At 35.9% G+C, this 26,084-nt stretch overlaps 1 protein-coding gene across 1 annotated transcript in view; it reads right to left on the reverse strand.

Annotated features, from left to right (window-relative positions):
• Positions 1–13,354: 13,354 nt before the first annotated feature.
• Positions 13,355–26,084, reverse strand: part of LOC104163027 (zinc finger protein 280D-like) — a 47,911-nt gene continuing 35,181 nt past the window's right edge. The window contains 3 exon segments of the mRNA XM_009701905.1: positions 13,355–14,000; positions 19,233–19,276; positions 23,360–23,405. Coding sequence (XP_009700207.1) covers positions 13,355–14,000; positions 19,233–19,276; positions 23,360–23,405 — 736 coding nt within the window.

A 26,084-nucleotide genomic window follows, 5' to 3' on the forward strand; every position in this document is an offset into this window, starting at 1 on the left:
CTGACTGCTGTTGCACAAAAAAAAAAATATCAAGCACTGGAAAAAATAAAACAGAGGATGTTAAAAATAAAAGAAGTCTGTAAGAGAGATGTAGCTTATTTAGCACACTCTCTACAAACAGCAATAACATACAAAACCAATGATGGGCAGAAATCATTACCCAGTGCTCTGTAAACACCACAGCTACCTGGATTACCTGTATCAAGTTAGAAGACATTGAGGTTCATGGATGAGCCCATAATCAACAAAACAACCCTTGTCTATTTTCAACCTACTTGTGCAAGACAAGTAGAACATGAAAATGTACTACAATTCTAAAAATTACTACAAGAGATTTAGCATAACCAAGACTTTCTCTTCATTAATGATATTTGAAAATCAGGAATCCATAAAGTATGCAAAGTAACAGTTCATCCTACTGTAATGCAAGACACTTTAGGTCCAAATATATTATATAGCATTTCTTCTAGAAACTCTTCAGAAAAGTCAAATTTGTTACATCTTGCCACAAATAAAGAACAAGTTGCTGACAAGGGTACCATGCTTCTTTCAAAGGACTGCAGTATAAATGGAGTCACTGTAACTTGTTTTGTTAAATCAGATACTAGTTCTTCATCTGCATAAAAGATTATTTTGAGAGGGAAACATGTTGTCTTACCTTTGCCCAAGAGTTCTCTAAAGTCCCAGAATTTGGGGCAAAAAACCATGTGGCTTTCTGCAATATGCATCACTATGCTCAACGTTCAAAAAGAAAATAAACATTACAGGATCTGAAGTACATTGGTATTTGGCTTTCAAGATTCAGAGATGCTTGGATTTTAATGCTTGTTTAACTTACTTCAGTACTTGAATCTGTATTTAGACATGATTCCCAAAACTTCTTCAAATAACTGACAGTTCAGACTAGGAGTTTCCATCTGCTCCAGTAACCAAGCATTAGTGAAAAATTTTCTTTCTAGTCACCTGGTAAAAAAGGATTCTGATATCCTGCTCTTCTCACATACACTGATCTATCCAGGTTATTTTAAATCAGTAAATTAAATAATCACAGGTTCCTAGAAGACATAATGCTTATTTACAGTTTTGCAATCAATTAGAATACTTACTTAAAAACAAAACGAGCTCCTTTCATGCTTACTTGTCCTTAAAAAAGTTATAGAAATAAAAATCAGAACTAAAAACTCATTTTATAACAGATGCTACTGTGTGTGTGAGGGAGGGAAGGAGCAGCTTTAGCATTCCATGCCAAATGTGGGAAACTACTCCACTTGTAAAGTCAAGCCTGTTAATTGCTATTTTGAAGGTTACCAACTGCAAATGCAAGGCCATTTTCAATCAGTTGCAGTACAGGGGATGTCCAAAACACATCCAGAAACAGGTTAAGAAACTTGAGTATTTACATCATACAAGTGAAGGATAATTTGCACACATAAAAGCAAATCTCATGTTTAAATCCAGAAATATCACTATTGTAAAACTCTGTTTAAAACTGAGCATGATTAAAACATAATATAACTTTGGTAAAATAACATGTCCTTCCAAGTGTCAGTCATCTAACTGAGCAAGAAAGATTGGGTCCAAGAGAGACTCTCTTCCTAGAGACTGCCTCGACACTTTTGCAATGAAATCTAAACTATGGTTAAAAACGTTTTTTTAGCTACCTGCAACCCAACACAACAGCATTTGGCTGAGCCTGCAGACAATCCAAAAACATAACTCCAGGGATTATTAACCCTTTGCTAGTCAATTTAACCTTTAAACTAATTGCAGACTGAGGAAAGCAGAAAAGAAAGCAGCTGGATTGAAGATCTAAGGTGAATACAGCACTGCTCTCATTTCTTAAACACATCAAACCTGAGTAGTGACTGGAGCATAGGGAGCACACCACTCATCTCAAAGCTGCCTGAAGGTTGTGTGAAAACTGGCTGCATCTTGCAGCACTAACTCATCAACTGCCACAGGGAAATCTGCTTAAGCACAGACTGCAGGGCATGGTTTACAGTATGTACTTTTCAGAATACTGCTAGAGAAATGAGGCAGTTACGAGCATACTTGAAAGAGAAAGGACCTGACTGTAATTAGGGCATAAGTGTGCATTAGAGACTTTTAAAATTTAATTTGGATACCAAATTACATCTCAGTTCTCTTTCCTTAAACAACAAAAAAGCTTCTGACCAAAAATAAGCTGCTTTAAAACTGAGTACAGCAGCCATTACTCAGCCTTTATATTGTACTATTACCCCAAAAACACCACCCAATGAGGTCTTGTACTTGTTCTACAAATATATGACACAATCCTTGCCCCAAAGAGTTTGCATTTTATATGCTATAAAGCCTTGTTATAGTGTGAGAGTAAACAAGAAACCCTCTTACAAGTGACAAAATTCTGAAAAATCAAGATAATTGCAACCCTAGCTCATCCTGATTTATGAGGCTATTTTTAGAACAGTATAGGCCGATGTGCTCTGAGCTTTTTTATATTTACATTAAGTCCTCTGTGATTCCTCCTCTGAAATGTGTGCATATGCTGAGTCCATGTGAGATGCTACCACTGGCGCTTGTCATAAGAATTAAATCCCTCTCAAGCTTGTTTACAGCTCAGCACTTGTCATACTGCTCCCCTGAGCTTCATGGCTGGTTGTTTTTTTTCTTTCTCTTTGGCTCTGTGAAAGATTTAATTTCTTTTTTGTTTATGTGCGTACTTACACTTGCAGGTGCAGAAAAGAAAAAAATTGCTGTACCCAGATGTTTTGAAGCTGCAGTAGCATACATACAGCTGAAATTAAGGAGACAAACTGTAGCAGATAAAACTTTCTCATACAGTATTCCATAACATATTTAATAAACCTATCATGTTTCATTGACAAGACATCTCTTGAATTCAATTTTAGGAAGACCAGAATATTTTACAGTTGCTGTCTCTGCTCTTTTGCAAAGAGCTTTTTAAAGTCTGAAGGTGGTCCAATTACTCCTATTTTCAATTTCACCAGTATCTTCTTGTAGTAGTTACAGACTCAATCATCAATACAGCTACTGCATACCAAGCTGCCTTAGCTCATTACTGAATTAGCTGAGCCTCAGAGAGTTTTATCCAGATTTTCACCTATAGTTTGAAAAATATACTGCATTGTTAAAATAAATTACCATCTCGCTTCTGTAGTAATAGGAGAAATCGCTGCCTGGATTGCCTGTAGAGACTCTAGTTCTAATATCTCAAATAATATCTACTTAAGCATCTCTCCATTTCACAACTGCAGATGGTTAACCTTGCAGTTCATTTATCCCACCACATACTCTAACAGTCCATAAAAGGGTGCAAAGATTAATAAGCTATGGTTTCATAGGCAACTACCATAGCTATCCATCTATAAACACAGTAATGGCTTGTCTGCTTCACCTTAACAGCATGTGCAAACAGAGCCTTTCCACAATAGTAGAAGGGCTCCTAACTTCTTTGTTCAAGCTCAGCACATGCATTGAGAACCTTTCCTTAGATATGCATGTTCCTAGTCAATCAACTTTATTCGCACAACTATGTGCAGAACAAAATAATTCTTTTGTTAACTTCCTTTAATCAACTTCTACATTTTAACTTTTCTAGTCATGCGTAATCTGTAACACAGAACTTGCTGATGATGGGAATGGTAAAAATACAAGCATCTGACACAGAACCCACTAGAATTTTAAGGGATATGTTAAGATATGTTTGTGTAAAAAAAACAAACACAGGAGAGTCTATTTCCTATGCCAGAAGAAAGAACACAAGGATAGTTAAACTGAAACTGTTTTCACAGCATCCCCAAAATGCTGGGTGCTGCACAAATACAAAAAGACAGTACTGACTTAATATGGTCCCCAGTAAACATAAAGGTTCTTACTTTGTGCATGTTCTTTTCAGCAGATTAAATAAAAGACAAAAGACCCCAGTGGATAAGATGGGTGAGGTGCAGAAAGTGCTTTTCACCTCCCCTGAACCAGATATGGTAGTGAAATAGATTTAGCTTGATCGAGAGGAATTATTACTCCAGTTTGGACTGAGTGAACTTTGTCAATTATTGACCTTTACCTAATTGGTGTACATTATACTCAAGAATATTAGTTTACAATCAGGTCAAACCTCTTTGTGCTGTGAAGCGACTGATAACAGATAGTTTGGTCAGATGCTGCACAGAATCTCATGTTTCTTGATAGAGACCTCTACTCTCATTAACTAAAAGACTAAAAGCAGAAGCATTTTGCCTGTACATGTTCTATATTCCACTCACAGTAAAGTTCCCATTTGCTGCTACTTCTTATTGATCTTTTACTGCAATGAGTCATCTTGACAATCCAATGACACTCTTCATTTGCTGCTTTGTATTTTCTCTGGGGAGTCTGTTCAGCAGAATTTCTACCAGCTTTAGCATCACCTATGAGGAAGAGAATATGGCTGTTATTGCAGGGAGTCAGAAGCTCAGGGTGGATATATTTTACCCACTCTAATTAGGAACAAGCAAGAGACTGACCTTTAAAACATTTTTTCATAGCTCCCTCCTTCTAGCTCCCCCCAATTTATTTTATGCAGGGCAACATACAAATGATGTAAAAGAGATGTGATGAAGAAACTCACAAAAGTGGAAGTGAATTATAAGCTCTCTCAAACAATACATTTTATTTTGATGGAAAGAATCAACGCATTTGTAAGGACTATGTAAACATATCAAATAAAGAATACATTAATATAAACCACACATGATGTGAGAAGACAGATATTTTTATTACTGCCAAAATATAAATGGCAATTAAGAGGTAATGGCATGTTAAAAGCTTCCAAGATACCACTGCTGAACAGCAGTTCCCTAGTGCAGTTAAATCACTCTGAAAGCTCAGTCAGGAAGAGATGTCCACTTTCATGCAGAATTCTCTTTTTTTTTTCCTTCATTTCAATAATTAATAGCTTTTCCATATATAATAGTGACTATGGATTAACTGTACTAGGAAGGGCCAGCTTCAGCCTGGTGGAAGTGCACAAGCCTAGCAAAAGTTTGTGAAGCACAGCTGTCCCGGATAGGAACAATGCTTCCCAGAGCCCTCAGGGAGCCCTACTTCCTTAGTACACACTTCACCTACTTTTATGGAGAAGGGAGATGAAATCCCATTTCCCTCCATTGCACAGCTCATCTAGTCAGAAGCATGCTTGGATAGCAAGATGCTCTAACTCAAGTACAATGGCAATTTTACAACAATCTGTTTAGACAACTTTGTGGTCAAGAGAGCATAAGTATTGTGGCTGAACTCTACTCTCTTTCTAACAAGATTAAAAAATAAGACTCCTTTTGTTCTTTATTACTCTGTTCATCTACATCAGGGAAAATAAAAACAAGTTAGGTTTTCATTATAGTTGCACACGAACAAGCGTGCATGTGTGTGTACAAGGAAAAACGGGAAAGCAGTAACAGTCCAATGTTGTTAAGACTTCTCCTGACTTCCTATACCGCCACCACTTACCCTCTATCAAGTTCAGTTTTTCTAAAGGTTTTCTTTCAGGCTGAATTCTTCCTAATTACTCACAATACTGGGATTCATTCTGAGTCCCTCCATTCTGTTCCAGGTTTACTTAGTAATAAGATTCCATATACAAATAATTAAAGTATGAGCGATGAATGTCTTCCTGGGTAGCAGACTAGTTTTCTGCTTTCTAAAATCCTACACAGTAACATTTGAATTTTCAGAATTTATATTGAAAATTAGTCTTCTGTAACTGCAATGGTGTGCCCCTATTACAACAGGCTTGCTGGGATGGACCAAATGTGTTGAATTTGCATAGACCTAAAAACATACATCACATCCACGCAAATTATAAAAATTGTATTATAACCTTTAAGCCTTTACAATGAAGGATGCATAGGTCATATCCAAAAAACGTTTCTACCTTCAGTGGCAGCAGCTATTTGAAATATACACAACTAATAACATCTCTGGAGATCCTGCCATAACAAGCGGACAGTTTCCAAAAGGAACTGATCCAATAGCTTCATTACTTAACGCTGTTTGGTATACTGAAAGCTCAGTGTTTATTCCTCTTACGGAAATGCTTTGCCCCTGACAAAGTACGAATTTGTCTATAATTCTCTACAGACTACCACAAGCTGTATTTCTTAGGTTGTGATTTCCCGTTCAGCAGCGACTGAATAGCCTGAACTGGCCATGCTGTTCTTTCTCTGCTGCTGCTTGTTGCTGCTGTTGGTGGTTTTTTTTCCAGCCTGATCAGCTCCGTGATTTAGTTCAGCATGTAACCACAAGAATTGGTTGAAGTGAGACTTAGCAGCCACAGGGGACAAGGGTTGCTTCAATCACTGGAAACATTCTTACAGAATCAAAGCCCCACTTTAACAAATTTAAGAGATTAAACTTGGACTCCTCTTGTTAAACTCAGCTACCTTAATCTAAAAAAATTGTAATGGCTAAGTAAAAGAAATTACTTATACGGCAAAATTCCCTTAACCCTATTTGTGGTGGTGTAGTATGACAGTCCAAAGGGTGCTGGTGATGCAGGTTTACAAGGGAAGAGACTCATCTTTTTTTCCCCTCAGCTACATCTGTGGCTGTAATAGAAAGATAAACTTTCAGGTAGATAGCCCTTCTTGGGGTTGTGAAACTGAAGCAACAAACAACAGCAAATACAAGCTGGGAATAATTATTTTTAATTCTGTTATGTTCATTAATTCCCCAATTTGTGAGAAAAGGCAGATTAAACACGTGAAGAGCACAAGACACGATCTAGTGGAGAAACTAGCAGGGTTTTAAAACCTTGCAGAATGGACAAAGAAATTGCTATGAAACAGTCAAGGGTCAACTAGAAAAGCGATGCCAAAATCCTAACTACAGTGTTTTAGTTTTATGCTGTACTCAGTTAATTATTTTTAATACCCATTAAAGGCTTGAATTTTAGCTCCCAGGCTCATCTTTCAAACGTCTTTCACCATAACATTGCTTCTGATATTTAAAGACCATACAAATGTAACATCTGGCTTGATATTGGCATTACACCCTCACTAATAATTTAAACATGCTAAGGGCAACAACTGCAAAGGGAAGGGAGGAAGCTTTATCTTTTACTCCACTGAATAAAACTGAGAAGAGTAGTTCTGGACAAAGTGGGTTATTACACATTCCCATACACAAGTAACTCTCACTACTTTTGCTAGGAAAAATTTTGGTATGTTTACTGTATTTTAAATACAAGTTGTACTTTCATTTTCTTTTACATCATCAAGACTGACTTCTGAGGAACCCAGAGAAGACAACAGATTTCTTTTATCAAATAGAAGTAAGTTTTAGGGTATTAAAAAGTGTGTTCTGCTTTAAAAAGTTTATCTTACTAATTTAAGTGGAATCAGTATCAAGTTCCAAGCAGGTCTATAAATAATAGAAGTTCTGTGCATTGAGGTTTCTCTTATAAAAAACTTGAAGAAACTTCATAGGTTATCCTCAAGAAAGGCTAAGTCATTATCAGCCTTAAAACAGAGGATGACACAGCCTGCCTTGATACTTCTCTGCCATGGTACTTACTAGCCTGCTATCTCAGACAAAGATCACTGAAAAGTGACAAGCTACAGTTTAAAGGATGTTTATTTTAAATAGCATTGTTAAGAGACTCTTCAGAAGAATTGACAGAACTTCATTATTTAGCAAAGATCAATAAAATGCCACTATTCTACACTAAAGTACATCTTAGTACATTAATATAAAACAGCATACATGCCCTTTTGGTTCCATTAAGGAAGATCATACAAGCACTCTCATCTCGAGGATAACTGGCCTTTTTATGGTCTCAAGAGGGCATCCAGTATATGTTACCTGGGAAAGAAAACAGAGTGGAAAGTCACACAAATAGAAGAAAAGCTTCCCTGGCATGAACATGTTGCCTTAGGTTCCTTTTGGGAATTCTGATCTGATACAGCTATCCAAAGCTCTTTGCTGTCTTTCAGAGCCATTAAAGTTAGATGTCCCCAACTGCTCTGATTCCTCAAGTTGCAATTTTAGGAATCAGTAAAAAGCTTCACTTTACCAGATAAAGCAAGTTAACCAACTCATCTTGCATGTTGCACACTACTATTCATGATTGAAATTCTAAACTTACTTTTGCTTCTCCTCTGTAGAAGCGTCTTTTGCTTTCCATCATCAGCCAACAACTTACAAGTTGATTATACACCAACTGTCAAGAGAAGGGGACATTCCAAGATCCAAAGGATTGCAACACGGGGGAAAAAACCATTTAAATTATATCTAACAAATACAATGCATTTCACTAAATATCCTGGGAAAATTATACCATGGGCCATCAACTTGCTAGCTCAGAGGAACTGAAGTCTTTCCAAGAAGATTAAGTGGAAAAATCTCATCTGAATTCCATTGAAAACCTCAGACTTCGTACACAAAATTCAATCCTCACTTCAGGCAGCAAACATCCCAGTAAGTAAAATATATAACATTTAAAAACTACTAAGTATTCATGTTCCACCACTTCTACATCCTTAAAAGAGAAAAAAGCAAGGACTTCAGTTTGTTGCTAGAATGTCATGACAGGATCAGACTGAAAAAGTCACAAGAGGGTGTAAGAAACAGACCCACAGGTTATGTTCCTTTAGTCAAAAGGACCAGTTCTTAATTATACTATTTATGAGTAAAACATACGAAGGTTACATTTTCAAGGCTACCACTTCATCAGTATGAGACAACTTTCATTATAAAGATACCACTATATGCTACCCCATTCACCAAAGTTTTTGGTGAAAACAACTCTTTTGAATTAAATACCCAACACTGAGAATTTGGTGAACTAAGTCTATTTACATTAAATTCATAACATAAGGGATTCATTTAGCAATGGTACTTAAAAAATGCTTAAAGAACGCAGAATTGGTTGCTGACAAGCTAACACTTTCTGATCATGGAATTAATTTTACTTTAAATTGTCTGATATGGCCCATACATGTAATTTGAGCATTTCATTTTCTTAATATGAAGCTAAATTTGCCCAAATTTAAATACAGATATACGTATAATATCACAGTTATCCTTCTGGTTGTCACAAAAACCTCAGCCTGTCTGAAATAAGTTTGAACAGTAAAAAAGCCTCAACAAAACCTGTATATTTTTACATCAATAAACACATTAGCTTTATAGCACCTTGCAGGCATGGCAACTACATTAATCTCCCTCAAAATTAAGTGTTTCACAGCTAACCATTTTCCACTTTTTTTTTTTAATCTGGTGCAATACAGGAAACATCAACTTAACACGGTTACTTCAAGTCAATGACATGACTGAATATAAAATTTTAATTAAGTGTCTTAGAGGTAGAACAGTGATCCAAAACTCAAAGGAACATAGCAAAGAACTTTCTGCAGAGTCTGTAAATGAATATGAAATACCAGTCAGCATACTTTCCCTTTTAGCACTGAATTAATGGAGAAAAATTAAAGTCAAAATGATGCGCAAAAATGTAATGTTCAAAGGAGATAACATGCCAGGCTTTACCTAAGAACTGTCTTTTTGAGCTACACTTAAACTGGAATAAAAGTTTCATTAAAAGCAAAAATCATTCAAGTAATCATAAAACATACTTACCAATTTTTTTATTAGAGGCATATTAAGCATACATCAAGAAATACAGGATGCAACTAGGCAAAATAAGCTCACAAGACTCAAAAATCAAAGACTAATAAAAACAAAACCAGAACAATCAGGTATAAAATTTGCCCTACACAAAAATTTCTAAACAGTCTCTAACAAAACTCTACTGTGACAACCTACGGCCACAGTCTTTGGTGGAATATTAGTATATCCTACAGCATAAAAAAATAACTGCTTTCTACATGCCAGCATATAAATAACAATGCTTAATGCCTGCAGAAAAGCTTTGAGATCTTTTATTTAGGGTTTTGCAGAGTATCAAGTGTTACTCAAGATTGTTTACCTTGACCTTCAGTTTCTAATGCCTTCTGGCAGTAAAGCACCACAGAACATGTTTAACACTTATTGCCCAGGGTTGTTCTCTCTCTCCCCATTTCCATGAAAAGAAAAGTGGATGTGGTTTTGTTATAAAAATTTTCTTGTTTAAAATACATCACCCAATACTTAGAACTCAGTATGTGCTATGATTTGATCTAATTTGTTTTTCCTGGATTTACTCATCCATTCTGTTAAAGAAAAACTGAACTGCAGGTAAGCCAAAGTTTCTTTCCCAAACTGCACAAGGCAAACTGAGATACTGGTTGCACTTCAGGAAGCTCCAAGTGACTGAACATTCACTGCCCATAAGCTAATAATGACAATAGTTTTCCATTAAATGCAAGTAACAAAAATAGCATAAGCACGACATGTGACTTCCTTAGAAATAAACATTATATAAACAATCTGCAATGATTATTCAAGCAAACATGGTAAATCTCTTGAGATGAGGGGAAATGATGATTCTAGCATGGATACCAAGAATTAACTTTAAGTTACTGGGTTTTGGTAAGGCAATGAAAACTTGAGGCAAAATGTCTTCCCAAGTAGAAAAGAAGTGGCATAGAGTAAGAACCACTGACAGCTAGACAGAAAAAACACATTTTTAAATGACTCAGAAACAAACTGAAGTATGTGCAGTTACGTTTAAATAACTCAAAATGCATTCAATGTAACTTGATCCTCTGGAGTGACTTCAGCCAGAAGTACCAATTTAACTTCTATCTAGGAAACCTCCCAAATAGCATGATAGAGATTAATCTTCACAATTATGCAGTCTCCTACAGTGTTTAGTCAGCAAATTAATTACTTCATATAGGAAAAACTGTAATGAATTTTACTTCTTCCTCATTTACAAAAATACCATGCTACTGTTTTCATGATACACCTTACTTGTCTATTTAAAGCTATCTGATGGTCTTGCTAGAACAATCTAGTTCTCTCTAGTTCTCTCCTCCTTTGGAAGGGCTACTGGATATTTGGGTGCATTACCTTTTGTACAAGCATTCTCTACATGGTTTGAAACCAACAATGCTTTACATACTATGTATCTGAGAACATATACACACTTCTGCCAAACATGCAGATTTTTCAATCCAAGTGTCATTTTCCAAATTTTTTTCAACAGTACGTGGCCAAATTCTTCCAAATTCTTATTAAAATGGTAAATGTTTTAGAAATTTAATTGCATAATAAAAGGCAAATGTAAGGAACTTACAAGCAAGTATCATACAACCGGTTCCAGTTGAACAATCTTTTCCAATACCACATATCAGAGCGTTATTCAAAATATATAATTTGCATGGAAGATCATCAATGAGATTAAAAACACTATAGAGATTTCTCTGGGTTTAAATTCAGATGCATTCAGGAACTCCTTCAGTAACATACATGTCAAGTTCCATAGCTGATTAAGTCCTTTAAACTGTCCTCATTGTGATGCTGTATTTTATAATATTCCACGTGTACATGCATGAAGACAGACTGGTTAATCATACCTCAAGTTAATGATTTCACTAAAATCTTTACAAAACAAAAGAATACTGCAACTTATTGCTGTCAGCTTTTTCATGTGTCTTGTTATTTGAAGTTCTTAAAGTGGCAGATCTTGAAGAGCTGTGACTATGTAAACTGTTCCACTTTTCTTTTTAAAAGTCTTCTAAACCTGCATGGATAAAAATTAACATGTAATTCAAAATCTGAGTCATAACTCTTTAGAGTTTGAAGCGATTTTTGAGATGTTGAGATTGATGCGGTTTATTTAGAGGTTCCAACAATAAGCTGGATAGTCACTAAATTCTAAAACTGTTGTTGATTAGACTGATTTAGTAGCTGAGTCCAGTTAGCCTAGGAGGACAGAGTAGATCTCAGTTGCATGCGGATGGCCCAGAAAAATAACTCTATATAATCTGGAAGGGTTCACACATCTTGCCACAATTCACAGCTACAAAAATATATTTATGCATAGGCACTTGCTCATTTAATTCTAAAGAAAAACCAAACCCATCAAACAAAAAGCCCCACATAAGTCTCAAACTGACAATTTCAAATTGAAATAGTTTTTTGGAACTGTACCTAAATGTTTTTAAAAAACGTGGGAAGACTATGCCCAAAGTATCAAGCTGAGCATAAAATTATGCACAAAGACAAAATTTTGTTGCAAATATTTACTCAAAAAGTAATAATTTACAGCAGTGCTTTAACAGCTGTTCAAAACACTTAACATTCATTAGAAACAAAACTAAGTCAGAAGCACATTCTGAATGTTTCAAATGGAGCAATGAAGTCATAAGAGCAAGCTACTGTTAATCATATACATTCCTACATCTAGCTGCTAACTAGAAGACAAAAAAAACAAAAAAAAACCAAAACAAAACCCAAAACCAGCAGCCATCTTTCTGTACACAATCTAGACTACAAAAAGCCCTGAAACTGAACTGTACAATTCTACTTTATATGGCCTTGTGTCCTTTTCGTAACAGTTAGCCAGTAGCAGCTGCAAAATGGCAGAATGCATGCCAGTTGGTGTTTCCAGTTTGGGGGTTTCCTTATTTTTGCTTAAAACAGTTTTTACATTAAACCGTACTTTGGTGTGACTTACAGACCATTCCTAGAGGTCTACGGCTAAGAATAATTAAAACAATGGGAAAAGCCTAACAGCTACAGTACTTCCAGCATTATGTTCTACTTTATACAATTATGTTCGGTATTTCTGCACAGCCCGCACACTGAAAACCCCACAAATATATATTTTTATTGTAATAATTCCACTTTCACTGAAAGTTTATTAAGGTAAGCTTACAGCCTGGCGAATTACACCTGTACAGAGGTGCACAGATTCATATAATTCTGTTTACATGCTTTTACAGACAGGAATGTGACACCAAGTCCAAAGGTTAATGATTACCCAAATTATCAGCAGACCAATAACCATCATTATAAGTGTGCTCCATTTCAGCATCAGAAGTGAATTCATACTAAATTTCACTGTTTAATGATATTCACAGCGAAGGATTTAAAAAAATATTTCCTTGGCAAACAAACTGCCTTATCCCAGGCTAGTTAACTATAAAAATTAGAATTTATTCCTTCTTTAAAATGTCAATCTAGTAAGATGTATCACATCCAAGAGACAGAAAGGTATCTTTGAATGTGTTACCTTTTGTAAATTTAGTTAAGTCAGTTGTGCATACACATACATGCTATCTTTATATGCAAAACTTGCCTTTAGTGTTTCTTTCATCCCTCTACCCCTCTCTCTTTTTTATTTTTAATAATTAGCATCAATGAGCACACTCATCAGGAATGGTCCATGGTGTTCTTACCATTGCTTATAACAAACAATAAAATTAACACAATTTCAGCTTGCTTCATTTTCATCTGTCTTGTTTACAGTTGTTTCCACTCTGTTGGGACTGCTTTCTTTAGAAGTATCATCTGTTTGTTCAGAGAGTTGTCCAGCTTTCTTTGATGAAGGTGCAACACTACCTTTTTGAAGAATTTCAGTAGCTTCATGCTCTAGTACCTCTGATGGAGTCAAAGGCTCCAAATGAATACTGCCTTGTTCACTAATGTCTGAACTAACGGATTCAGGTTCATCTCTTTTTCTCAAGAACTGCTCAAAACTAACATCTTCACCAAATGTTAGTTTGAAGTCTCTTGCGTTCATTGCTGAAAGTGTAGTTTCATCCAAGCTATGTACTTTAGTCTGCTCATTCAAGATAACATCTGAACTTCGGCAGGTTTTCAACTCGCTTTCATCATGAATACATTTTTGTTTCTCATCTAGCAATTGTTTGTTATTATCTGATTCACAACATGCTCCTTTCTCATGCAAAGAATTCTTTGAGCTGTTGTCAGGGAGTTCCAAACTAGGAACATTTTCTGTATTTGACAATGATGAGTTTTCTTCATTCTTTTGAACTGATGTAACTTTTTTAGTTTGATTTCTATTGCATTCTTTTGTTTCATCTGAAGAGTCATGCTCTTGTTTGCTGAAAAAAACAAAACAAGTTCTTTTTATAACAAATGAAATAAAGCAACACAAGGCTGTACTCTGCAAAGTGACACTCAGAAAGTGGCATTGTAGATTTCCTATTTAGTATTTCTCACAAATTTTCATACACAGGCTGAATTTAACAACTGCATCTTTCTTACCTATTTACAAAGTCAGCTTTGTATTTAGCAGTCAATTTAGCAGAACTCTTTACTTGTCGCATTTCATGTCCAGAAAGGAAGGTTAAGTTTTCCCCTTTCTGTGACACATAGAATTTTCCAAAATACAACGTTAAGTTCCTCTACCTGCACAGCCTCTTCAACACAGATGCAGATACAACTACTTGGAAACTTTGGTTGATGATGCGCAAAAAAAAGCAGCCAGTTTGTACCTTTTTGCAGACCAATTGACTCTGCAATACTAATGAGAGTAAAGCAAGAAAATAAGCTAATATTTGGAAATCTAAATTAACCTAAATCTAAAATTTAGTTGAGCAACTACAAATTTGGATTCACTGAAAAAATGAATCTGTGCAATAGCATTTTCAGTCACTTTTCAGAGCAAAACTGTATGTTTATAAAAAGGAAATATAGATCAGTACTGAATTATGCAAGTAAAAATGAGAATCTTACTGTATAACAAAATTTAAAATACAGTGTATGAACTTTGTAGACAAACTGATTGTTTAAACCTTGTATTATTTCAATAAAGCCACATGTATGCAGTGCCTTAGGGTGACCAGGGGGAAAAAAAAAAAAAATCGGAATGCTCCAAAGACAGGCTGAACTGTGTACTTCAAATGCCATCTATACCCACAAAAATACAAAATAGTCCGGTCAGGTTGCTATATGCCATTTGCTTATATGTTCATATTCCAACAGTCAAAATCCTAAATACTAGTTTCTAGTATTTCTCTTCATTTGTTATAGGAACACCAGCTTCTCCCATCCTTTCAAGGATGGAGCTAAATCTTTGCTGTAAGGATTTAAATTTGGTAAAAGTTTAATAAAATTTCTAATCCATTCAAAATTTTTCAGAATGACAGGGAGCTCACATCACATAAAATCACGATGGTGGTAGACAAAAGAAAGCAGGGGGTGAAGATGGAAGAACAACAGTTGGTCTCATTTCAGATATAAATTCTAAATAGGAAGTGAAATTAGGAGCAAAGTTTCCCAAATTAACTTCTAAAATTTAAAACTTATATTGAGAATAGTCTCTGAACAGTGACACAGAGACAAAAGATGTTGAGAAATATTATACCACCAATTTCTCATTATTTGAAGAAATAAAGTACAAATGCATTTTGATTCGTTTTAAAAAAGACTTGAAATAATTTTTATCTAAAACCACTTTTACCATTACCTAAGCAGACAGTTCCACGACTCTTAAAGGAATAATCAATTTCCTGCTACTATGTTTTTATGACATATTTTCAAGCTGAAAGACTAGACATGTTGTTCTACCAATCCATGAATTTAAAACAATTAAATGATTCGCCTATATGCTAAATGATATTGAGTTCTACAGAAAATGGTTATTCTGGAAAAGGTGAGACATACTACAAACATTCAGAAATCTGTTTTCAAGTTTTAGTTAAATATGTTAATTCAAGAATATTCCATTTCCTACTTTGAATTTAAGTCAGAGGATATTTTGAGCAGGGATAAGAGACTGCTGAGATATCCTTCGAGTGGTGAAATCTCATCAGTCACTGAGGTAGTCATAAGAATCTTTTCATCCTGTTACACTGATTTTTCATTCCTAATAATGAATTAACTCAAGAGACAGGCCAACCTCTTCACCAAATTACAACCAATATTTGCTACTTGTGTCAAAGGTTTTGATGGGTTTTTTTGTTTTGTTTTTTCCAATTTATTGGACTATCTAAACCCATAAATGACATTCTTGAATATACAAACAAATTTTTTATCCAAGTTCTTCTCTCTTTCAAACTTCTAGAAAAAAGGGGGGGAAAGGATAATATTTGAGGGAAAACTCAAGACTAAGTTCCAGCACAAAAGCCAACACTCAGAACCACCCATCACCTGTGGCTGTCATAACTGGTCTTGCCATAACTGTTCCTAATTACCTCAACTATCCCAGAGAAACACTTAAGCTATACAGAGTCCTATAAATGCTCATAAATATTAAGAATTGTTATCATTCAACAATCCAGTCAACTCTTTATGAAACAGCGTATATACATATGACCTTTAGCTACTACTTTTCAACAAGCAGCTTGATGGTAAGATGCAATTGCAGAATTAACAAGCACAGTATTATGCTTGATATTGAGAGTTTTGGACACAGATATGCAAAAAAAAAGTTTATTTAAAGAGATGACTAATGCCTCATTAGTACACACAGAGCAGTGTTTCCACACTGCACATCCCAGATGGATTACATATGTACACACACACAAGATTCACACTGAGAAACTCTTCAAAGGACAAATCTGCCCTTAACATAGAAAAGGAACCCATCACAATCTCCCTCACCTTCTAGTAATGAAAATCCCAGCTTCATCTAAACCCAGCCTCTCATTCTCAGTCATTTTTGGCAAAACACAGGAAGGGAGGGAGAGGAAGTAGGGAAGAAGAAAAGAAAAGCAGTTTCTCATGCAGAAAAAAGCTGTCTCTCATCAGCATACCTTCCCACAAGTCATTTATACCAATAAAAGAGTATAAAAATAGAATTGAACCAGTTTTTGCACAACAATCATAATCACAAAAACAATTATCCACAAAGAACAGTGATCTTTTAGATCGCTAAGTACAACAGTAAGTTCATTTAGATAGAACAGTTCTCCAATGAAATAATAATTGGCCTCTGCTGAGAGCTGCAGAGAAATAAGCAAAACCTAGCAATTGTGATGCACTAAAGTCCTGCAATAAAAAGGAAAATCATATAGGATTTCAAGAAATCATTCTGTTACGAAGTCAGTATCTGAAAAAGAACAGCCTTCCATCCAATATTAGGAATGAAACTTACTCTTACTACTCTATGTGCAAGCAATACTGGTCACATTGTAAGAAAAAAAAAAATTCAGACGGCAAAAAGACTGGAAAATGCAAGAATGATAACAACTATTATATAGAAAAGAGGATTTCAGTGAACAGTTGTAATGTAAAATCTGACTTCTGTTTAATGAAAACAATGAACCCATTTTCTAAAGCATGATACAAACTATGGGCAGACTATCAAATATGGGCTATGCTAATGAACTAGCTGCCATATTGTCTATATGAAATCAGGCTTTAGAATAAGACTATTTCAAGGGAGTAGCATAAGACATAATTTTTAATCCAAGAGATGAGTCTACCAGGTGCAAACATACACCCACCCCAAGCACAGAAGCCTAGAAGTTAAAGGGATTTTAATTTTTTCCTCATTGTATAGAAAATGTAGATTTGGGTGTCAAGTGAAGCTGAAAGAAGCTAGGCACTGAATATTTGTTGTTTTAAAATCCTACTAGCTCAAGTTTTTTTGCTGCTCTTTGCTACACATTTCACTTTAGAGTATTTTACTATTTTATATTGGTGTTTTATATTAAGAGTTTAAAAATAATTCAGGGAAAAGTTCTACAGCAAGAAAAGTCATACAACTTCAGAACAGAACTATAAACAAGTGACATTTACACGTCTACATACAAAGTAGTTGCAAAGTATGTGCAAACACACCTTCAGTGTGTGAAAAAGTATTCTGAGGTAACAAAATCTGTATTACTGCTGCCTTTACATTAAAAGTTTGGTGTGAAAGAACACTATGGTTTTGTGGCAAATTCCTTGATTTTTCCCACATGCTGGTTTGGCTTACAGAGCAGTCCTGGGGCATGCAAACTAGATTTCTTAGAGGAAAATGAACCGGAAGCTCTGATCCACAAGTGCTCCAACTCCTAACAGAGCTAGGTCCTCGGGAGTCCACACCAACAACAGATGTTCCACACAGCTCTGAGTGTGTGCACAGTCTGGGCATTCTGTCCATGGAACACAAGTCTGGTCTAAAATAACACCTCCAAACCACAGTGCAGTGAAGACACAGGATACTCAGGATCTACCGCTTTTATCTACTGATCTGCACCTGCAGCACTAATTACTTGCTAATATCAACATAACTACCTTGGCTTAACAATAGAGAAAAGTGTTTGAGGACTGAGACTCTCTGGTAATAGAGCTACAATATTCCAGAGGTCTGTCTTAAAGCCCATAAAGTAGTATCAAAGTAAGTTCTAACAGATAACACAGAATAGATTTATCAATTATTTTTGTCTACTTGAACACAAGGATAGAACAAAGTAGTACATCATATTCAATTAGAATTACAGTGACTGTTTACTAATCCATAGCTTAAAGACAGAGTTAACTTCTAATACCTGAACCATTTAGTCTCAATTCTTAAGCAAGCATTTTAAGTGAAAGTAAGATTTGAAATTATTTCACCCACACTGCATATGACCAGAATAATGAGAGATAAAGCAGAACATTTTCCAAGAAAAGTAACCTACAGAGACTCTGAAAGCAGTTTGCCTGTTTTTTTTAAAGGCACTATAAATGCATATATAACAAGCAACTACAATTACATTTTGACTAAGCTGTTAAAGGTGAAATTTGCACCAACAGTTGTGAAAGATCACTAACTGGAATAAGACACTTCAGGCTGTGGGACCTGAGGTAATAATTTAGATTAATTTTGTGAAGTATAAGTCTGCGCACAATATCTGCCAAAAGAAGTGTCTAAGATTTCAATTATTTCCCCAGACTGACAAAAATCCACAATTCTACATTTTTTAAGCATAGAGCTACGATTGTTAGTTACCCAACATTTTCACATATTTGTTCTGCTAAGAATTTGGTTAAGTATGCTTTCCACAAATGGCACAGCGTTTTAAAAATCTAAATGAATAGCCAAGAATTAACATTTTATATTGTACTTTAAAATAGTTTCCCAGTTGCCCCGCTAATACTGTTAACTCATATGCAATATTATTAAAAAAATACTTATTTTAACAATCTGTACAGTGTATTTCATGTCTTACAAATCATGACTAATTCGCCATTCAAGCATTACTAAGAGTACGTACGTTACAACCGCCATTCAAAATTTTCTCTCATAGAAAACACACATTATGAAAATACTGATCAAATACATTTGTCCAATTACCTGAGAAATAACACAGCATGTGTTATTTTATGTGCCTGATTTCAAGATGCAGCTGATCATTGTATTTACCTTTCAAAAGTTTGTTTCTGTTTTTCCTTCAGATAAACTAGGTATTGAAATTTTCTGTAATAACTGATGATATTTCTTTTGTTTTACATTCATGAGCAACTGATTACAATATGAAGTTGTAGAAATAATTTCACACTGACACTCCCATAAGTCTGCCATGTAGCAGAGACAGCACAGATCCTAGTACAGATGTTTGCAAACAGTCCTCCAAGTTAAAAAACCCAACAGAAACAAAGTAAACCTTTAAAGCAAGTCTTGTAAACTTTTGCGTATATATAATTTCAATTATGCCTTTTTGAATAGGATGCAAACTAAGTCTGGACAGCTTTTTATTCGGAGGGAAAAAATCTGAACTAAACTTCTGTTTTGCTAGCAAAAAAGCAAAGGAAAAGCAAGAAAAAGTTGAAGTTAATATATTTTTTTAAGCATGACACAGTGTTTTAGCCCTACAGATGCTATTACATTAAACATAAGGAAGATTCTTAACAAAATGCTTGTCACAGAAGAAAATTTTAAGTTTCTATTAAAACTTACCCAATGAAATAATCTTTTAACTCTAAATAACAGGAATAAAAGCAATTTCTTCCCCCTCATTTTTAAAATAGTAGAAAAGCAAGTGATTGAAAACTGCCCTTTGGAAAGAGCCACACCAGTCTTATAAAAGCATCGTCTATGCTACAGGGTATCTTGCCCATATGATCTTATTCTCATCTAGGAAATTGTAAACGCGTAAGTGACAAAATTATGAAATTAAACCTTTTTTTCCTGCCTGAATACAACTATAAGTTAATTTTGGTTTTAAAATAGAAAAAGTCACTGTACATAAAGACAAACATTTTAAACTATTATTTGCATCACAACCTCTTAAATGTTTAAAACTGTGTAAACAATGTTACATACTTTTAGCATAGTATTCTTTTTCCACCACAGAGGTACTATATTTTTGTTTCAATGAGGTCAAATGATGCAGCAAATATTTTTAAACTATATGGTAAAGTTAAGCTTATTCTATCTTCTAAAATACCCTTTGCTATACTTCTATCATATTTCATTACACTTCTGTCATACAAAACCAATATACATACGAGCCATGCTAAGAAATACTTTCTGACTTTAAAATTACTGCACTCTACTTCCTACTACAGAACCTCCTTCCTATCCACCATTCTCCTCTGCCTTGGCTGAACATATTCCTCCCCGGGAACTACCAGGAAAGGAAGATTTCTTGACTTATCTCTCTGATTTTTAAATGCTATGTTTTTCAAAAACCTGAATTATCAATTTGTATTTTTGATTCTTCAGCACCCTACGGGTCTATCCTTTGAATTCCGGCTGTGTATCGACAAACAGCCAACATGTCAAGTATCTGGCTGCAGTAAAATAACAGGCATTCCATGGCACCTTGGAAAAAAACAACCAGAGGTTCCACATGGCCCAGACCACACTGAACAGCAGCTCACTGTTCTGAAAGGTCTTGGTTCAGACGTCCTGTAAGCTCAGACAGCTAGCACTAAAGCAGCCTATTCTGTCTATATTCTCCATCTTTTCCAACTGCAAGGGCTAGGGAGGGTGTGTGTGATGTTGCATTTTTTGTTTTATTTTTAAATGAAAGCTAATATTATGGAACAATTTTGTGGAGCAAAAAAATGCAAATTCAACATCTTCTGTAATGCTGAAACACAATAAGGAATAAAAAAATTAGAAAAACTAAGAGAAAAAACATCTGAAGTGGTAGTGGAGTCTATGGAAAGAAAAGGTGTTACCATCTATGTTTGAGAATCTTGCTTAATGCTGCTGCTGAATGAAGACCAACACTCTTCTCATATTTCTACAAAAAAATCACAGAATTGATTTGGTTGGAAGGCACCTCTGGGATCACTGAGTCTAACCTTTGCCCTAACACCACTATGTCAACTAGACCATGCCACAAAGTGCCACGTCCAGTCTTTTCTTGAACACCTCCAGGGATGGTGACTCCACCACCTCCCTGGGCAGCCCACTCCAATGCCCAATGACCCTTCCTGTGAAGAAATGCCACCTAATGTCTAACCTGAACCTCCTGTGGCACAGTTTCAGACTATGCCCTCTTGTCCTGTCACTAGTTGCCTGGGAGAAGAGGCTGACCCCAGCACGGCTACAACCTCCTTTCAGGTAGTTGCAGAGAGCAGTAAGGTCTCCCCTCAGCCTCCTCTTCTCCAGGCTAAACCCCAGCTCCCTCAGACAATCCTCCTAAGACTTACCCTCCAGACCCTTCACCAGCTTTGTTGCCCTTCTCTGGACACACCCCACCACCTCAACATCTGTTTTGAAGTGTGGGGTCCAGAACTGGACACAGTACTCAAGGTGTGGCCTCACCAGTGCCCAGTACAGGAGGATGATCACTTTCCTAGTCCTGCTGGACACACTATTTCTGATACAGGCCAGGATGCCATTGGCCTTCTTGGCCACCTGGGCACACTGCTGGCTCATGTTCAGCCAGCTGTCAACCAGCACCCCCAGGTCTTTTTCCGCTTGATTGCTTTCTAACCACTCTTCCCCCAGCCTGTAGCACTGCATGGGGTTATTGTGAGCAAAGTGCAGGACCTGGCACTTGTTCTTGTTGAACCTCATACAGTTGGTCCCGGCCCATCAACGCAGCCTGTCTAGGTCCCTCTGCAGAGCCTTCCTACCCTCCAGCAGATCAACACTGCCACCAACTTGGTATCATCTGCAAATTTACTGAGGGTGGCCTCAATCCCCATGTCCAGATCACCTATAAAGATGTTGAACAGCACCAGCCCCAAAACTGAGCCCTGGGAAACATCACTAGTAACTGGCCCCCAACTGGATTTAGCTCCATTGACCACTACTCTCTGGGCCCAGCCATCCAGCCAGTTTTTCACCCATTGAAGCGTCCACCTATCTAAGTTGCGAGGAGCCAATTTATTTAGGAGCATGCTGTGGGAGACAGTGTTAAATACTTTAGATAGATTACATCCACAGCCTTTCCCTCGTCTACTAAGTGGGTCACTTTATCATAAAAGGAGATCCGAATGGTCAAGCAGGACCTTCCTTCCATAAATCCATGTTAGCTGGCCCTGATCCCCTGATTTTCCTGCATGTGCTGTGCAATGGCACTCAGGATGATCTCTTCCACAACCTTGCCAGGAACTGAGGTCAGGTTGACAGGCCTGCATCTCCCTGGATTGTCTTTCTGACCCTTCTTGTAGATGGGGGTTACATCTGCTAACTTCCAGTCTGCTGGAACTTCTCCTGTTAACCAGGACTGCTGGTAGATGATTGTGAGAGGTTTGGCAAGTTCTTTTGCCAATTCCCTCATTATTCCTCAAATCAATCATTGCTTCTGAAAAAAAAAAACACCAAAAAAACCCCAAAAAACCAAAACAACACACCAACTTACCAACCCCTTTGCCTTTTGGAAAGTAGGTAAGCAGTGTTACAACAAAAATCTTTACTAGGTCTGAGGACTTCTCCCACTCTCTTACCGGCTGGGATTTCTGTCAGATTGCCCTTTTTGAAGGGCAACATGAAGACAAATTCTTACAGAAAAAAATTCTGTAAAATCAGAATCCAAAGATGCTATTTTGGAAAGAAAAAAAAATGTACTGTGAGATCATCATCCTGATAGGCAGAAAGCAGCAGAAAAATTGTACACACACCTAGAAAAAAAAGATTCAGGCCTGAAAAGACATTTCCAAATATTTTCCTCTTTCAAGAGGTACAAAAAAACCCCACCCCAACACACACAAACCAAAACACCTCAAAAAGTTACAGTTCAGAGTCAATATTTACCCAGATCCCAGGTTATATTTCAGGTCAATTTCCAGGTTCCCTTAAGATGAATACACATAAGGCAACTAAACAATTCCTCCATTGGAGCCTGGCATACAAGTCAACCAGAATGGACCGAGTGCAAACTGGAAATCTTTGGGTGTGACAGACATACTAAAGGTGTCCCTCCAACACTGCCATATCTTTCTATAGTAAAACACACAAAGCTAGACTCTTGCACTGTGCATATCTTCTGAACACCATGGTCCAATAGTACATGCATAGTTAAAAAAGAATTGTCTTGGATCTTCAAACTAGTTACCAAGTTCAGAGATATTGTTCAACTGTGTGGAGAAAAGACATTACCTCCAACTTAGCTTCTCTCTCTCTAATGGAGATTTCAGTTTTTAACCTAGTGGATAATGAATTAAGAGTCAATGTTTTAAAATATTGTATGGTTAAAAGAGAGATAAGGATGAAAATACTTACAGTAAGAAAGCAATTTGGTAATCTGAAATAAATTTTAAGTTGATAGTTATTTTGAGCTTAAATGTACTTCAGAGTTCCAGAAGAGCATTTCAGTACTTTAAAATGTTTTATTGAGTATACAGAAATTATAAGAAAAACTTGTTTCACGTAACCTGTTCCTGTTATCTCACCTCATGAAAACCAGGAAGCAGCAGTCTTAAGATGGTTAGCAACACTTTTATTGTAGTGCTTACTGCAATTCTACATGAGGAATAATCTCCTCACCATAAAGGTCTTTTAAACCATGACTGAAGTATTTAAGATCTGAAATGCTAAATTAAGTGCATAAAGCCACATTATGACCCAACAAAAACATTCTGCAAAACAAGCTCAGTTTTCTTTCAATTGTCTACCATAACCCAAATACCCAGAACACAGCTGTAGTTTACTTCAGGGCAACTGTAAAACATCGCAGCTGACCTCCAACTACTATTTGGAGGAGATACTTCCCTCAATGCCTTCACAGGCACAGCCCATACATTAGATGAGCTATAATTTATTTAAATGTATTGACTTTTAAAACCACATTAATTAAACAGCTTATCACAACATCACTAAAATTGATTTTCTGTGTTTATATAACAAAATGCTATCGCTGAGATAGCAAAAAGTATGTCTCCTACAAAACCTTGTTAAGTCATCAGTTCTAATATAAAATCTAACCTTTCAAAGGTTTCCTATAAAAAGAAAAACTGAATAAAACCCTCAAAATTGCTTATGCCTGTATCTTCTTTGTTGATGCTGCATTAAAGGCAAATTTAACCTTAAGTACAGTGCTGCCTCTGTTATATTTAAGGAATGTTATTAATCATAAATTAAATGATTCACGATCTCAGCAAGTCTTAATAGTTGTCTACAAGGTAGAAAATACTTGACAGAAGAAACTGCTTTACCAACTCAAATTTTATGAAAAATGTATACTAATATTAGATTGATATCTACCACATGTATTTTCCTAATTTAATCCAAGAAAGCAGTGCTAAAACCAGATCTTTTCAAGAATTTTAACACATAGTTCCAGCACACAATAAAGACCTTCTAACACCAATGTTTTAGCAGCTAACCAACAACTTGGTCTGTAGTATAAACAACCATTTATAACTATTTTAATTATTACATCTTAATTTGTAATAAAAGATGTCAAAAATAACTACAAGAAAAGGATCGTTTTAAAATAACATTTATGATAGCACTGTAACAATGCTCATCTAATTAATAGTAAGAAAAATGATCGGGGTAAATCAAATGACAACATATATTTCTAATCCCTGACCCAAAAGACTCTGAAGTATTTAATCATGAATAGCAACACTAGCAAAAGATGATGCAACACCAAATACTTAGCTTAGCTTCACTGCTTTAATGATTTCTATGCCAGAACTTAAACAAATCTATTGGAATCGGTAATTAGTCTAAAACCAGTCGCTCTTGAAACAGCAGAACAATTTAGATACAAATAAATCAGATACTGTATATTCAAGGACAAAACATATTGTTCTTGTCTGAATAAATATAAGTTTTGTCAACAAAATAAATGTGTGAATCAGATCCAATATCTGTAGATGGTTTTAAATACATTATAAATATTATTTCACATGATCAAATTCTGATAGATTTCTGTGGTCATGTTTTGGAGCTTATAAAACAGATTCAACCTGGCTAGTTCATGCTGTTTTGGAAATAAACAGGGTTTATAACATTTTGTGATAACCACATCTTTGTTGATAAGTTTTACCTAGGATTCCTGACACATATTCTCTACCTTAATTCTGTTCAGGAACAGGTTTTTTAGAAAGTAGTTCCTACTAGTTTGTAATTAGCAGAGGTTTCATAAATGGATACTAAACCATAGAAAACTATCACTTTGTGATGTTCCCAACACTTCTATGATACAAGAAATCTTAAATCCCATAGTTCTCAAACAGCAACAAAGGTAATGATGTTTCTTATATCTGTGGAGCTACAGTGCTTCTGGAAAGAACATTATGGAAATAAAACAAAGATCATGACAATCTCCGCTAAGCACAGCCTGCTGGTCCACAATTTCAAGCAATTTTGAAACGTCTCTAGAACTCTCCAAAGGTTCTTTATTCTACACCATAATAAATTTCTAGTTAAGATAAATGAAAAAAATGCCCCTTAATTGTCAATCCCTTAAAAAAATGACCCGAAAATGCAGCAGCTGAGCACAAAATTTCAGCTTGACTGAGATACTAAACAGAATGGACTGGCTATAAAACCAAAGAGACTCAGAATAAAAGCCAGGTAAATAAGAACATTAATTTAGACACCTTGAAGTCTAAATTCAGGTTGATCTGAAACTTTGATACATGAGGACTCACCTGGGACTAATGGAAGAGATCTAGAGTCAGTGAAACAAGTAGACTCTCAAATGCAAAGACCAAGCACAAATGGGACTACTCTCAATCCTGAAATTCATGCAGTCTCATTGCTTCCCCTGCTCTCACACAACAAAATTATTCGTATTTGCACACAGACACAGAGCTCAAATCATGAGCAACTGTCTTCCCAGCAATCTGTCATGTTTTCTTACTATCAAAGA

Source organism: Cariama cristata, unplaced genomic scaffold (assembly GCF_000690535.1).
Source record: "Cariama cristata isolate BGI_N322 unplaced genomic scaffold, ASM69053v1 scaffold1996, whole genome shotgun sequence".
Classification (NCBI taxonomy): Eukaryota; Metazoa; Chordata; class Aves; order Cariamiformes; family Cariamidae; genus Cariama; species Cariama cristata.